Source organism: Macaca thibetana, chromosome 2 (assembly GCF_024542745.1).
Source record: "Macaca thibetana thibetana isolate TM-01 chromosome 2, ASM2454274v1, whole genome shotgun sequence".
In the NCBI taxonomy this organism is placed as follows: domain Eukaryota; kingdom Metazoa; phylum Chordata; class Mammalia; order Primates; family Cercopithecidae; genus Macaca; species Macaca thibetana.
The window spans coordinates 161,137,061-161,153,936 of NC_065579.1; the positions used below are offsets into that span (position 1 = coordinate 161,137,061).

Genomic DNA, 16,876 nt, shown 5'->3' on the forward strand with positions numbered 1-16,876 from the left:
AAATAGTAAGAAAGGCAAACAAGCTAGGAATAATCACTATATACAAAAATAAATTAAATTCTAAAATTAAAAGTGCATATATGTGTGTGTGTGTGTGATAATTATGAACCAATGCCCCCAAATAACAAGGTAATTGATGAAAAAAAATTTTAATTTTTTTAATTGACAGATAGATGAAGAAATTTTAAAAATAAGACTCTGTGGGCAATGAGAGAAAGAAGAACTAGAGATTAGTATGATTTCCTGAGCTTAATGTTTTTTACAGAGGCAAATAGGGGAATCTGATAGATTGGGACTTTTGTGAAATGTCGTTAAACATGGAAAACTGAGGGGCAAAGAGTAGAAATGAGGAGGTCTCTACTTTTATTCAACTGCTTAAGGTCTGCTCTTTTTATAGTACTATGTACAAATAAATTGCATTGCCACATGTATGTAAACACCCACATATATACACACCACACATACCATATAATTTAAGAAAACAAAATGTACTTTTAAAACATTTTGTGAGGTGAAGAATGAACATTCTTTAGTCTCTGGGGAATAAGAGTTAAAAATTATTTTTCCACTTTTTGATTTAGAGACCCTTCACTCACACACAGATATTAATATATTTGTTTACATAATTTACATGTTTTATGTATTTATATGTCTATGCATCAAAACACATACACAAACTATATATCTATTACACATTATATATAATAATCTATTTATATATGTGTAGATATATATACATATAATATATAATATATAGTCTATTATATATAATATGTAGGGAAGTAGATTATATTTCCTCAGAGTTTGATATGATCTGTTTACCATTAAACTGCAGTCTGCCTGCAAAATTTTCATTTTTCCACGTATTATGAAAGTACTGGTATTATAGTGATTAATAATGAGTTGTTTAGTATTTTCATTATAAAGATTATATTTGCTCTTTAATCAAGTCCAATCCAACTTCCATGACATCCTGTTGTTATATATATGTTAAAATTTGAGTCTAGCACAATATAATGATATAATAAGAATCGTGTATTGTAGTTTTATTTTATTACTAGTAATTATGCAGAATGATCAAAATGGTGACTATTGCAAATACTTGTTTTATTTTTTCAGATTTCGAGATCCATTGGAAAGTGATACTATTGTGGTTCATGCCATACTAAGTGACCACAAGATATCCTCTTACAGGCTGGTACAGCCCTCTAAGTACTCCAAATTCAAACGAACTAGTCAATCAGAGAGAAAACCAAGCAAACTGGACAGGTTTGAAAAAGAGGGAACTGGAAGAAAGGACAGCCAGAGAGATGCAGGTAGCCTACGACAAGAAAGCTTTTAAATTCTTATTTACTAAGACTTCAAAAGTGAATTGTCTGTGGGCAGAACCATTGAACCTTCTTTGGTGGCTTGAGCTCAATCTCTTGTCCCTCTTCCTTCCATGACGGTTTTCTTTGGAGTAAATAATCGAGAGAGACAAAAATGTGTGGTATAGCTGAGAATGAGAGGCCACATTTTTCCAACAAATGCTCCATGTCCACTTTCCTCTTTAACGTAGTTTGTAAGAAAACCTACGCTGGTCATGTGACTGAGAGTGGGTGAGAGGACTGGATGCTGCTGTTTTCTTACTTGCCACATCTAGCTATTCTTAAATCTAGGATTTCCCCAGATGCTAGGTTCTAGGCAGTGGTTTGTGTCAGATTCCTGGGCCCCATCCCAAAGTGTGGGGCTAAAACACTGCATTTCAGACTATTTTCCAAGAACATATGCTTTAAATAGAATGAGCAGAGAATAGAGGTATGAAAATAGTACCTCTAATCCCTGCAACCTGTTTCTTGTGGCTGCCCACAAGGTGACTGCAGATTAGTAGAAGAACAAGAATTCTGAAATGGCTTGGAGAGCCATTCAATAATAAATACAAGGTGCTGCTGCAACCTGGCTAGATCTAGGCTATTGACAATGATATAATACAAACATTAATATTGGTTTATCTTCTTCACTGGGAACTCTTTAATGTCTCCTTTTTGCTTCTAGGATAAATTCTGAAACCGCTGTCCTGATCTTAATCCTTCCACAATCTATCCATATTCTATGTTTCCAGTAGTGCCTTCTCATACTGTTCAGCTTGCCTGTTTAGTCTTCTGTCCTGCCTGCTGCTCCCTAATTATATCTGACACTTCCACACCCAGGCTCCTGCTGGAGTGACCTCTTCACTTCTCTCCTCTCTGAATTCTACCAATTCTTGGGGATGTAGCTTAAATTACACTTTTGTTTATAAAGCCTTCCCATGACCACCCAGGCCACATAAACTCTTCTTTCTCTATACCACCATATATTTGAAATATGAAATATGATGAAATGGTTATTTTTTTTTTTTTTTTTTTTTTTTGAGACGGAGTCTCGCTCTGTCACCCAGGCTGGAGTGCAGTGGCCGGATCTCAGCTCACTGCAAGCTCCGCCTCCCGGGTTTACGCCATTCTCCGGCCTCAGCCTCCCGAGTAGCTGGGACTACAGGCGCCCGCCACCTCGCCTGGCTAGTTTTTTGTATTTCTTAATAGAGACGGGGTTTCACCGTGTTAGCCAGGATGGTCTCGATCTCCTGACCTCGTGATCCGCCCGTCTCGGCCTCCCAAAGTGCTGGGATTACAGGCTTGAGCCACCGCGCCCGGCCGATGAAATGGTTATTTATAACTATGTAAGTATCTCATATTATTTAATTTTTCATATCTATCTAAAGCTTGAACATGAATAGAGTAATTCCCCAATAGGAACTTGTTAGTAGACCAGGTGTGGTGGCTCACACTTGTAATCCCAGCACTTTGGGAGGCCAAGGCAGGTGGATCACTTGAGGTCAGGAGTTCAAGACCAGCCTAGCCAACATGGTGAAACCCCATCTCTACTAAAAATACAATAATTAGCTGAGCACGGTGATACATTCCCGTAGTCCCAGCTACTTACAAGGCTGTGGCAGGAGAATCACTTGAACGCCAGAGGCAGAGGTTGCAGTGAGTCAAGATTACATCATTGCACTCTACTAAGTGACAAAGTGAGACTCTGTCTCAAAAAAGAAAAAAAAAGAAAAGAAAAGAAACTCATTAGTTGATACGGCCAATTTTTTTTTTTTTTTTTTTTGAGACAGAGTTTCTCTCTGTCTCCCAGGTTGGAGTGAAGTGGTCCAATCTTGGCTCACTGCAACCTCCGCCTCCCAGGTTCAAGCAATTCTGGTACTTCAGCCTCCTGAGTAACTGGGTTTATACCCAGCTAATTGTGTGTGTGTGTATATTTTTAGAGAGATGGGGGTTTCACTGTGCCCAGGCTGGTCTTGAACTCCTGAGCTCAGGCAATCTGCCTACCTTGGCCTTCCAAAGTGATAAGATTATAGGAGTGAGCCACCAGGCCTGGCCATAAAGCCAATAATTTTTAAATTATTTATTTGACTGTGTTTCTGACAAGTTTTTTAGTTGGCTTCAGAGCACTTCAGTTGGTATGTGCCACCTCAAATTGTATGTATCGAATTGGACTTACTCGATTTTTCTCGTTTTCCCCGCCATCATGTCACAAACACTCTTTCCCAACATGTTAGTGGTCCATCATCATTTATCTTGTTCTCTAATTGTTTAATATATGTCTTATCTTGCCAACTTTTTAGTAAGGTTTTTGAAAGCAAAAAATGTGACTTAGATCTTTTTATTTTGGCATTCCACAGTACTTATTATGGGGTTGAATTCATAGTAGTTGGTCAATAAATACATTTTTGTTTTTGTTTTGTTTTGTTTTGTTTTGTATGAGACAGAGTCTCGCTCTGTTCCCCAGGCTGAAGTGCAGTGGCAAGATTTCAGCTTACTGCAACTTCTGCCTCCTGGGTTCAAGCAATTCTCCTGCTTCAGCCTCCCAAGTAGCTGAGAGTATAGGAACGCACCACCATGGCTGGCTAATTTTTGTATTTTTAGTAGGGATCGGGTTTCACCACATTGCCCAGGCTAGCCTCAAACTCTTGACCTCTAGTGATCCACCTGCTTCAGCCTCCCAAAGTGCTGGGATTACAGGCGTGAGCCACCACACCTAGTGCTCAATAAATACTTTGATTTACGAATTCAATATATTCTCTGCGTTGTTTTTTTTTTTTTTTTTTTTTAATGCAGCAGGTTAAAAACAGTATCTGAGAGTTTTGTTTTGTTTTTATGTCTTGAAAAGGCTGAAAAATGTTGATTCTCTATATAGGTGGGAGCATTGCCATACAAGAAGAATCAATAATAGAAAAAGGGAAGAAATTTCGGCCTAAAACCCTAAGTGAAATTATGGTGGAAAATCAAATCGAGAAAACAAGAAAACTTATATTGAAAGCTGAAAGGGCACAATTAAAGATTCAACAGCGAAAAAAAGAATGGGAGGAACTGTGAGTTTTTTTAACCTAAACTCTTATCTTTTTAATATTTGAGTCCCAAAATAATATATCTTAAAAACCTTTATATTTATTGACATTGTTATCATTTAATTTCAAAAGTGAAAACAATAAAAACAGAGAAGGAGATATTATAAACAGGTCAACTGGATCTTTTAGGGTGGTGATACCTTGGTAGAACTTCTATAATCCTTAGAGTTTCCAGTCCAGGAATTCTATTTTGCTAATAATACTGTATAGTCAGAATGATTTTTAAGAATTAAGAAATGCTTTTCTATCTCAAAATCATAAACATATTCTCCTGTATGTTCTTCTAACATCTTATAGTTTTGGCTCTTACCTTTATCTTTAACCATCTGAAGTTAATTTCTTTCTTTTTTTAAAATATCCAGTATTGATATGGGAGTGCTGGGAAGGGAAAGGATTAGTCCCTTTAAATTATATGGAAGGGAGGAAGGGAAGTGCTGGGCAGAGAAAGGAGTGGTCCCTGGCTAGAGCTCCACCCCCACGGACCTAGGTGAGGAGAGGCATTTCCTGCCCAAATGTTGCATTTCCCAAGACCACCCTGGCCTGCCATGCCCTCATCCTGGGCCTATTAAAACCCGAGACCATAGCAGGCAGACACAGAAGTGGCTGGATATCATAAGGGACACACTGGCAGATGACACAAGTAACTGGTCATCAAGAGCATGCTGACAGGCATCAATAGATGCTGGCAGGCCATTGACCAGTGGGCAAGGCAGAGTTTGGCGGGAGAGTTGGGCTGGGGCTGCCGAGTGGCCCAAATCCAGGGAAAAACCACCTCCCTTCTGGTTCTCCCATTGGAGGAGAGCTACTTCCACTCAATAAAAATTTGCACTCATCCTCCAAGCCCACATGTGATCCGATTATTTCAGTACACCAAGGCAAGAAACCCCGGGATACAGAAATCCATCTGTCTTTGTGATAAGGAAGGGAGTCTAATTGAGCTGGTTAACACAGGCTGCCTATAGACAACAAACTAAGAGAGCACCCTGTAACACACGCCCATTGGGGCTTCAGCTGTAAACATTCACCCCTAGACACTGCCATGGGGTTAGAGCCCCACAGCCTGCCGGTCTGTATGCTCCCCTAGAGGTTTGAGCAATGGGGTACTGAAGAAGTGAGCCACACTCCCATTGCACACCCTGCGAGGGGGACAAGGGAACCTTTCCCATTTCAACTGGGGACTCGTCTGGGATTGTGGAAGGTGAGTGTGAGTGAATGCCAAACTTTTGGGTCTGCCTGTCTTTCAAAACCCTGCCACCTTTCTCTTTCTTGCAGGTAAAAGGCTCTGTTTCTCTTCACTGAGTTTAAAAAACTTCACCCTAACTGGGAGGTCGAAACCCCTAGACTTTGTCTCTTTTCTGTCTTTGAAATGGCTCTTATCTCTTTTGTATAATGTTAGGAATTTTGCTACAGGCTGTGGAAATGTTACTAAGCAAAATGAGCATTAGGCTCAGCCTCCAAAGGTGAAAATCAGACCAACTGTTCGTAGAGATGCCATGTATGCCTCCACTTTGACAGCTGCAGGAATGCATGGCTCAGGGTACCTCTCCTTACCCTTTTTCCTCCCAGCTTGGGCACCTGGGCATGGCCACAGCAGGCCAGGGTCGAGCCCAACAGTCATGAGCAAGGCAGGAGAAAGCTATGATGGTAGCTGCAACCCCACAGGGCCAATGGACATGTGCTTCTCACCCACCACGCCAACGGAACCTCTCCTCCTCTGGCCAAGGAATTCAACCTAGTCTGAACTGAAGGAAAGATAAAAGGATTAGAAAGGTCCAGTTGCACTAAGCAAGGGGTTCTTCCCCCAGACTCTCTCCACTTTTTGTGCCTTAAACTGTTTTTCTGTTTTTTTCCTTTTCTAAGTGAGAGGGCTCCCCCTAGCTCTGTTTCTGATAAGAAAGTTAACAGGAATGGCCCCTGCTGGCTGAGAACTGCAGATTTGGCAGGGCACACTTGAGACACTCTAAATAGATACAAACAGCCTCTAAAATACTTTTCAGTCCCAACCTTGATTCCAAGCTTCAGGCTGAGGCCCTAGAAAGAAAAACCCAGTCTGAGGGATCCAAAGCCAGGCAACAGGCACAATGTAAAGCAGGACCAATTCCTGCCGACTAAACCCCCCACCCCATGGAAGGAGACCATGCTTCATGGCATAAACAGACCCACGGAACTCAGTTTTCCGACAGCAGGGAGAAATGGAGGCATAGGTGAGGGTGGTTAACTACTATTCTCCAGGTTTCCCCTGCTTCATGGGTACATACCGCAGTGGTACCTATGGCCAGCTCAGGGATAAGGGGTGGAAAGTGAAAGGAGGATGCTTGCTTTCTGTCTCCATCACACCCTGAGTTTTCACTGAAAGAAGGAAAGGAAGGAGGGATGCCTCTATTCCCTGTCTTTCAGAATGGGCAACCAGTTCTCTTCACCACCCCCAGCTTATACTCCTCTGGAGTGTATCCTGAACCACTGGGACTGTTTGACCCTCAGAATCTGGAGGAAAAACCCCTCATAGCCCTCTGCACAAGGATTTGGCCAAATTGTGATTTACAGGAAGGATGGCTTGGCCTCAGGAAGGAACCATTCATTTTTATACCATTCAGCAGTTGGACTTTTTCTGTGGATGTGAGGACAGATGGTCTGTAAGCCCCATATGTGCAGGCTTTCTATAGCTTGCAAGGCAATCCAGACTTGCCAACAGTGTAGGATTGATCCAGCCCTCCTGTTGGCCATCTCAGGTTGCAAGGGGTAAGCCTAGCGAATTAAAGATATGACTCCCAGAGGCACCCCCAGCAGAGAAGTGAGCTCCCTCCAGCCTTGCTCCTCCAGATCCACCCCAACCTCCTTATCCAGCTTCAGCCCCTCACTTGCCCTCTCCTAGAAATCCTTACCCTAAACAAGCCCCAGTCTCACTCTTGCCCCTCCAACAGATACCCAGTGAATTTGGGCCCAGTTAGGCCAAGGTCCCCATCTCCCTACGGGACTTAATGCAAATTAAGAGAGATCTTGGCAACTTTTCAGATGAGCCTGAGAGACTTTCTAGAATTTCACCCAAATGTTTGAATGCTCCTGGAGACATGTTATGTTACTTTTCGATCAGACCCTGACAGACACTGAGAAGCAGTCTGCTCTGCAAGCAGCAGAGAGATTTGGGGATTTAAAAAAAAATCTGGTATGAGGTAGTTTCACGTGACAAGCACATGTTTTCATTGGTTTATTTGCCATCTGTATATTTTTGGTGACATGGCCCTTTGTGTCTTTTTCTCACATATGAATAGGATTGTTCTCCCTTTTACTGTTGAGATTTTAGACTTCTTTTTATATTCTAGATACTAGTCCTGGATGTGTACTATATGCTAGTTGGATATATAGTTTATAAATATTTTATCTTAGTCTCTTAATCTGTAGCTTATCTTTTCATTCCCTTAACAGAGTTTGTTCTTTCTTTCTTTCTTTTTTTTTGAGACAGAGTCTCGTGTGTTGCCCAGGCTGGCGTGCAGTGGTGCAATCTTGGCTCACTGCAAACTCCGTCTCCTGGGTTCAAATGATCCTCCTGCCTCAGCCTCCCAAGTAGCTTGGATTACAAACATGTGCCACCATGCCCCACTAACTTTTGCAATTTTTTTTAGTAGAGACAGGGTTTCATCATGTTGGCCAGGCTGGTTTGGAACCCCTGACCTCAAGTGATCTACCTTCCCTGTCCTCCCAAAGTGCTGGGATTACAGGTGTGAACCACTGCACTTGGCCTCCCTTAACAGAGTTTGTCACAGAGCAACAGCTTTTAATTTAGTTGATGTTCAGTTTATCAATTTTCCTTATATAAATCTTGATTTTGATGTCAAGTCTAAGAACTCTGCCTGGCCCTAGGTCCCAAATATTTTATCCTATTTTTGTTTAAACATTTTATAGTTTTTCTTTTTATATTTAAGCTAATTTTTAAATAAGGCATCAGACTTAGGTTGAGATTTGTTTTTTTCTTACAGATGTCCAATTACTCTAGCATTTTTGCTGAAAAGACATTTCCTCCATTGAATTCCTTTTGCATCTTTGTCAGAAATCATTTGGACATATTTGTGTGGGTCTATTTCTGGGTTTACTTTCAAGTCTGTTGATCTATATATCTATCCTCTTACCAACAGTACATTGTCTTGATTCATATATCTATATAATAGATCTTGAAATCTGGTAGAGTGATTCCTCTCATTTTATTTTTCAAAATTATTTTAGACATTATAATTACTTTTCTTTCCATATAAATTTCAGAAAAATCTTGTCTATATGTATAGAAAATCTTGCCATAATTTCAATAAGAATTATGTTAAAGCAATGTATTAATTTGGAGATAATTTTTATCTTTATTGTGTTGAGTCTTCTAATCCATGGACATGGTATGACTTTCCATTTATTTAGATCTTTGATTTCTTTCATCAGTGTTTTGCTGTTTTCAGCATAAAAGGTTCTGTTCATGTTTTGTTAGATTTGCATGTAAGCATTTCTTTTTTGAGCAATTTTAAATACCATTGTGTTTTTAATATTGGTGTCTATGTGTTCACATTCGCTGCTAGTATAGAAATACAATTGATTTTTGTATGTTTATCTAGTATCCTGTGGCCTTTCTGAACTGTCTCAGTTGTAAGAGTTTTTTTGGTAGGTTTCTTGATATTTTATGTGTAGACAACCATGCCATTTGGAAACAGGGGCAGGTTTATTTCTAATCTGTTTGCATCTTATTTCCTTTTGTTATTGCACTGGCTAGAACTTCCAGTACTATATTGAAATACAGTGGGAAGAACTAGCATCCACACTTTGTTCCTTATCTTGGAAAGCATTCAGTGTTTAAATAATATAACTGTTTCCATCCTTTACCTCAACCTACCTATACTTTTATATTTGAAGTTAGTGTCTTCACTAACTTCACTAGGCAACATACAATTGGGTTATGTTTTTAAGTCCACACTGCCCATTTCTGTCATTCAATGGTATATTTAGACCATTTATGTTTAACGTACTTATGTATATTTAGGCCTTACATCTGCGATTCTGTATTTTGTTTTCTGTTTGTTCTATGTTTTGGATTTCTGTTTTCTTTCTTCTGCTTTACTAAGGAATTTGTCAATGAATCCATCTGTAAGTATTCTTTGAGGGATAGTTTTAAATACAAATTTAAAATTTTTGTTGTTATAGTACTATCCAGATGTTCTATTTCTTCTTGAGTCAGTTTTTATAATTTGTGTCTTTGAAGAAATTTGTGCGTTTCGTCTAAGTTGTTAATTTTATTGGCATGAAGTAGTTTATATTATTCCCTTATATTTAATTTCTGTAGTATCTGTTTTGATGCCCTCTGTTTTATTTACATTGTTAATTTTCATATTATCTCTTTTTCTTCATCATTCCAGCTAGTGATTTACCCACATTATAGATCTTTTCAAAGAACTAGCTTTTGGTCATAGATTTTAACATATTGTTTGGTCTGCTTTATCTGTCATTGATTTACTATTATTTTTATAATTTCTTCCCTTCTAGTTAACTTAGGTTTAATTAGCTTTTAGTTTCTTGCTTCTTAGTGTGTAAACCTGTGTATAAGTTTTGATTCTATGCCCTTCTTCCTTTGTAATATAAACATTTAAACTATAAATTTCCTCCTAAGCATTGAGTTAGCTGCATTACACATTTTCATATGGTAGATATTTATTATCACGTAGTCCAAAGTATTTCTTTTTTTTTTTTTTTTTTTTTTTGAGACGGAGTCTCACTCTGTCGCCCAGGCTGGAGTGCAGTGGCTGGATCTCAGCTCACTGCAAGCTCCGCCTCCCGAGTTCATGCCATTCTCCTGCCTCAGCCTCCCGAGTAGCTGGGACTACAGGCGCCCGCCACCTCGCCCAGCTAGTTTTTTGTTGTTTTTAGCAGAGACAGGGTTTCACCGTATTAGCCAGGATGGTCTCGATCTCCTGACCTCGTGATCCGCCCGTCTTGGCCTCCCAAAGTGCTGGGATTACAGGCTTGAGCCACCGCACCCGGCCTCCAAAGTATTTCTAACATCACTTGTGATTACTTCCTTGACTTGCAATTTAGTTTCCAAAGATTTGGAGTTTAAAAAATATCTTCCTAAATTAGATTTCTAATTTAGTTGTTTGTGGTAATAGAAAATAGTCTATATAATTTAAATTTTTAAAGATTTATGGAGAACTGTGTTATGGCCCTGCATATACAGTCTGTCTACATAAAAGTTCAATACGTGCTTGAAAAGAATATGCTTTCTTGCATTGTTTGGTGTAGTGTTCTATAAATGTCAATTAGGACAAGATGATTGATAATGTTTTTCATATCTTCTATGCCTTTTTGTCTTTGAAGGCATGATTTTTTATGGTTATTCTTGAATGTCCTCTGTACTCAACAAGGTCTCTCCAGTTGGTGGGAACATGAGTGATTCCCAGCTATGTGTAAACTATGAGAATTATTTGTTCTACAGTTTCCCAGTAATTGTACTTTTTCCAGGAGTTGTTCTTTGCCCAGCTCCATGGTGGTTCACATTACGCATGTACAGATTAATACTCAGCCAAAATGTTAAGGTTCTATGTAGATTTTCAGAGGCATTTCTTTGTGTATCTCTGATATTCTTTTCCACAAATTTCTTAGCACCAAATTTGGCCTCCTTGTACTCTAATCTCTGTCTCCTCAGTCAGTGAGTTCCCTGGGCTGTGTTTGGGATCCTGATCCTACTCCACAGGCTGGTAATTTCCTCTATGCGGCAGCCAGGAGATAATAAGGATCATGTCTTTTTACTTTTCTCAAGAATTACAGTTTTATGCTCTTTATTTTCAATGTCTGAACATAATTGTTTCACATATTTTTATTCAGTTTTCTGGTTGTTTATATTATGAGGATAACAATGGGTGCTGTTACTCTCACGTGGCCAGAGGCAGAAGTAACTCTTCTCTTCCCTTCCCTTCCTTTTTCTTTCCTTCCTTTTTCTTTCTTTCCTTTCCTTTCTCCCTTTCTCCTTTCCTTTTCTTTAAAAATAGTAATCCTTCATTTTAGTGCAGTTTTACACAAATAAATGATTGTCAGTTAATACAATAGATGGTATGGGTTTCCTCTGAGAGCTACGTATACATGCTCATGTTGGCTAGTAGACTTTACTTTAAAAAATTAGACAGGTATGTTGGGATCTCCCAATGAAGGGCCTTTTATTAGTACCAAGGTATTATGATAGCCTATACCTTTAGATACCTTAGTACTTCCAAAGCAGAGAGTTCAGTTTCTGTAGAGAATAATTCTTTGATTTTAGTCTGGATATAAAGATTGCCACTGTTTTGTATGTATGCAGGTGGGAAAGTTTGGGAGGGTCCAACTGGTTTAAGCATTTTTTTTCAATCCTTTAATTAATTTTGCTAAATATATCTAGCATTCCATTCTGTACTTGTCCTGTTTGTGCTTGGAGCATTCTAGGGACTTCACCAAGAAGATAATATTCAATCCTTTTTGTGGCCTTATCTTGTGGGTATTCTGGGCTATAGTTTGGTCTGGTTTATTCACTAATGTAATTTTATCTTCTTTTTGTCTTCCAGAAATGGATCAGTGTCACTGGTTTGCTCATGGCTTTCTATTCCATTCTTAGATTTCTGATAATTTACAACTTTTTGTACTTCTATACTGTCATTTTCATGGAATTTGGGTACAGAGGGAGAGGCAAATATGTATGCTCATGCTATCATCTTAAACTAGATACCTTTTCTGAAAATTTTACAGCAAGCACTTATGCAAATACAAAGTTTAATTGTCTGGGCATAATGGCTCACGACTATAATCCCATCTCATTGGGAGGCTGAGGCAGGCAGATCACGAGGTCAGGAGATCGAGACCATCTCTGTAGTCCCAGCTGCTTGGAAGGCTGAGGCAGGAGAATCACTTGAACCTGGGAGGTGGAGGTTGCAGTGAGCCGAGATTGTACCACTCACTCCAGCCAGGCAAAAAGAGTGAGACTCCATCTCAAAAAAAAAAAAAAAAAAGTTTAATTGACTTTGTAGTCATTAAAAAACCCACCTAATTTCCAAGACGTAATTTATATCAAGAGAATAAGTAACAATGTTAATATGAATTACTTAGAAGTGAATCAAAGCCTACCAGTAATTCAGATTATTTCAGTACAATCTAGTGATTGGTTCCTATTTATATAATTGTATATTATTTTGCTTGGGATACTTTAAAAGTAGTAATTGACTTTTAAAAAATGCTTGGGCTCTGTGACAAAAGTGGCATCACAGATTTGAAATTAAACTTTTGTATAATGATTAAATTTGAATATATGCCTATATTAATGTAGACAAATTGGAGTTTATTGTAATATTTGTGTCTGGGTTGTCTATTTTTCTAATAGATACAAGAGTAAACCTGGTGACGACTATGAAGATCCTAAAGATCTTCAAGCCATCAAAGAAGCCCAGGTGTATATGGGAGATTTCAATCTGAAGACAGCCCCAGACTATAAGATACCTGAGCACATGAGAATAAATGCTGCCAAGAAGGAAGAGGAACTAGGACACCTAGATTCTTTGGTACTTATCTACAGATTTTATGACAATGGAGAAAGCACCCTGGGTTCTTAATTAAATTCTGCTAAAACCACTCATTTCCCTATCTGGTCAAGCCCTATCTGGTCAAGCCCTATCTGGTCAATAAGAATATACAACCTTAGAAATTTAGAACTGGAAAAGACTTCCATGATTATCTAGAATGTCCTCTTTTTACAAATAAGGAAACTGAGGCCCAGAGAGGACAAGAGATTTGTCCATGGTTAGTCAGCTAATATGGAAGAACCAGCTGCAAATACTTACAGTGTATCTGAGGGTTATAGATGGGTATTACCTGACAGGTGTGGCAGGGTCATCAGGGATATCTAGTATTCTAGGTCAGAGTTTGACTGTCTGATGAATGTCTCTATCTCTTTTTTACTGTGGCCTTATTAGAAGTATTAATACATCTTTGTTGAGTTAGCATTTCTCAGAAGACTCATTCTGTCTTTGAGCTTTCCTTAAAATACCATGTTTCAGTACCAGTTTCATGGGTAAGCATTATATTTTGTGGACTTTGAACCTCTGAAATTCAAACAAATCCTCATTGGATTTAGTTTTTTGTTGCCATGGACCACTAAGGACTTAGATTAAAAAGGCCATTATTTAGCCTTTTTTTTTTTTTTTGTAGGACTTCCAAACTTTTCTAGGCAACTCAATGCTAACAAACTAATATATTTCTTTGTTATTTTGTCTGCATTCCTCCAAACCACTTTCAATCATCCTGATCATTCTGATCCCCGTTTTCTTATCAAAGTTCCTCTTCCTGCTATATTAATTCCTTAATCACCATTTGGACTGACAAGTGACTTTTTATACTTAAAGGCTTAGAGGTCATCTGAGCTACTACTTTTAGGAGAACTTGATACACGGTAACCTAGTGTGGTTGTGGAGGTTGCACATTTCAAGGCATCACTTTGGAGAGGGTACCAATCACATCACAGATATATTAATAGTATTTTTGAATATTTTATAATTATCTGACAAATGAAAATTAAGTGTCCTGAGGAATGGGTGTCTTTTTCTGTTTCACCAAAGAGATGCATCCCAGTAGCACAAGGGTCCTGGCTTGGCAATTCATATCCACAAATCCGTTTTCATAGCTCATAACTGTGTGTTTCTCATCAAAGTGGACAATTTGGACATTTTAGTAATGACCATTTGGATTGTTTTCCTAGTTGTTCTTCTAAGGTAATTTTTATTTATTCATCATGTTACATCCATCATTGTAGAGAAATGTTCTTATGACCACGATTTATCCAATCTGAAATTTCATACTCTAGTTGAGGAGATGGGCAGGTATGATGTCTTCAACTTAATTGCATTACATTGAAATTTGCTTTGTTAAAATAAAATCACATAGAACACCTTTTTCTACAAGTCAGAAGACTGGAGTTCTGTTTCCATCTCTGCCACTTAATAGCCATGTGAACTTTGCTAAGTCATACAAATCTCCCTAAGCCTTTTATTTCATCTGTAAAAAGAGTATTAATACCAATTAACAACAAGACATGTCTGGTATACCTCATAGGGTTAATTTAATGGCCAAAATCCATAAATGGTCTTTATTGTCATGGTCAAATTGAAAATCATTGAAAAGTATTAAATATTTTTAAAATAGTGTATTGTTCATCTTTTTTCTCAGCCAGTATTTAGGTTTGTGTGGTATTTGTTTGTTTGTTTTGTTTTGTTTTGTTTTGTTTGAGGCGGAGTCTGGCTCTCTTGCCCAGGCTGGAGTGCAGTGGCCAAATGTCAGCTCACTGCAAGCTCCGCCTCCTGGGTTCACGCCATTCTCCTGCCTCAGCCTCCCGAGTAGCTGGGACTACAGGCGCCCGCCACCTCGCCCGGCTAGTTTTTTGTATTTTTTAGTAGAGACAGGGTTTCACTGTGTTAGCCAGGATGGTCTCGATCTCCTGACCTCGTGATCCACCCGTCTCGGCCTCCCAGAGGGCTGGGATTACAGGCTTGATTGAGCCACCGCGCCCGGCTGTGTGGTATTTGTAAAACTAGAAAGAAAGAATTGATGTGTGAAGAGGCTCCTTAAAGAGGTAGGTCGTATAGCCATCAGTGATTTGGGTTCGTTCTTGGTGGCCTAATCTGCAATCCATCAGACACTTTAGAGGTGGTTGTCATTCACCCAACTGTTGGCTTTTGAGTTTAAACCTTAGTGGTTTAAAGGTTTATTTTCAAGTTGCAGAACATATCCTCTATCTTGATATAGTTTTCTGTGTTGCAGATAGTAAATATATATGTGGCTTTTGTAAGACTGCTTGAAGGAGTGACTTGATCTTCCTATGAAAAGTAACTCTTCATGGCCTTTGGACAATCTAGTAGCCTAACTGCGCACAGAAAGTAGGGTTGCATGTGCTCTCAGGCTCTGGGAATGGCATTTAGACAACACAGACCAGGGAGACAGCTCGTAATGAAAGAGCAATGAGATTATATAGCCCCTGTGCCTGGAAGCAGAGGCACAGCTTGGCTTAGATAAATGGAGAAGGAATGAAGGAAGGATCCTGCAGTCTCTTGGTGTGACATGCTACTGAAATTCAGAATCATGGCCTTGCCTACACAAGGAGTAATGATAATCATGTGGCCAAAATTCAGAATGAAAATAGGCTAACCTGTAGTTTGGGCCTAGGTGGGCAGCCCTAAGTGAGTCTAAATCCAAGGGATTCAAAGTTCCAGCAGGAAAATGCATTAATCGCCTTCCTGTTCCCTTCCTCCCTGGAGAGAGTATCCAACTTGAATAAGGCTCCAGGAAGGACTTCCATGGAGTGGTAAAGGAGGACAGGGGAACTCAGCCACATAAGCCATCTGGAGGGAACAAATCGTGGGAAGCCAAGAGATACCAGAGGTCACATCTAAACTGTCCTTCCATCTTGGAGGAGCTAAATGGAAAAAATCCTAAATATTAGAGAAAAGGGAAACTTGGTGGTAAAAAGGTATGATCAGATGAATTTTTATCTTGAATTTTTGCTAGGCCTTTCAGCAAGGGAAAAGAGCAGATCGTACTCCATGCAGTTATTTGTCAGACGGTTGTACTGTTGTTTCCTTCCTCTTCTTTTTTTCAGGTCCATGGAAATAAAAGGTACATGAACAAGTGCATTCTCTCTCTTAGAGACCTTAAAGTGGCTGTTGTTGAGGAAATACAGTGCCTGGTACAAGAACTGAAGAACATTCAGTCGACTCTTCACGTATCCAAGCACATACCCATTCCCCAAATTCCTCAGATACACCCGGAAGAAGTTCCAGAAAAGAGATTTCAGTATGATGAAGAAACTCTCCTAAATTTTAAGCAACAGCATATGAAAAGTGACGATGAAAAGTCCCCCGGAGTGGAACAGACAGGGTCTGGAGGCCCAGGTGGAGGATTCCTCAAGCTCTCTTCTGGAAGGGATGGGGATTTGACAACCCGAGATTCAATGTCTAGATCATCAAAGGCATCAACACTCAGCCTGGATATACCAAAGTATATGGAATTTGAAAAAGCAGAGCCAACGGATGTGGAGCTAGAAATTATGAAGAGAGATGAGATTAAACACGTGTACATGCAACAGTATTTGGTCAACAGGGTAAGGGGTGAACCTGTTCCTAGTTAAAGCTGAGAGAGAGAAGAGAAGGGAAAAAAATGGGTTGGGTTTTTTATTTATTTTAAATTTCTCTGCATGAACCTTTCCCAAACCCTGACCAACTCACCACTCAGTGATGGCTTGGCTTCTTCCCCATCCTTGGCCTTCTGGAAATCATTGTGCTCTTCCCAGAACTACAGAGCTTTTAAACTTTTGTTTTGTTTTGTTTTGGAAAGCTGGCAAAGAATGAAGGGGAAGCCCATGTTTCAGTTACTTGGCATCCAACTGAAGTCATCGTAAAGGGGAAGTGGAGG

General features: G+C 39.3%; 1 protein-coding gene across 5 annotated transcripts in view; it reads left to right on the top strand.

The window, feature by feature from the left end:
* The window catches only part of CFAP44 (cilia and flagella associated protein 44), a 145,650-nt gene that overhangs the window by 96,347 nt on the left and 32,427 nt on the right, over nucleotides 1-16,876 (top strand). For all 5 annotated transcript variants that reach the window (XM_050778809.1, XM_050778812.1, XM_050778813.1 and 2 more), the window contains 4 exons: nucleotides 1,120-1,316; nucleotides 4,222-4,396; nucleotides 12,801-12,978; nucleotides 16,065-16,565. In XM_050778809.1, coding sequence (XP_050634766.1) covers nucleotides 1,120-1,316; nucleotides 4,222-4,396; nucleotides 12,801-12,978; nucleotides 16,065-16,565 — 1,051 coding nt within the window. The remainder of the gene's footprint in view (nucleotides 1-1,119; nucleotides 1,317-4,221; nucleotides 4,397-12,800; nucleotides 12,979-16,064; nucleotides 16,566-16,876) is intronic.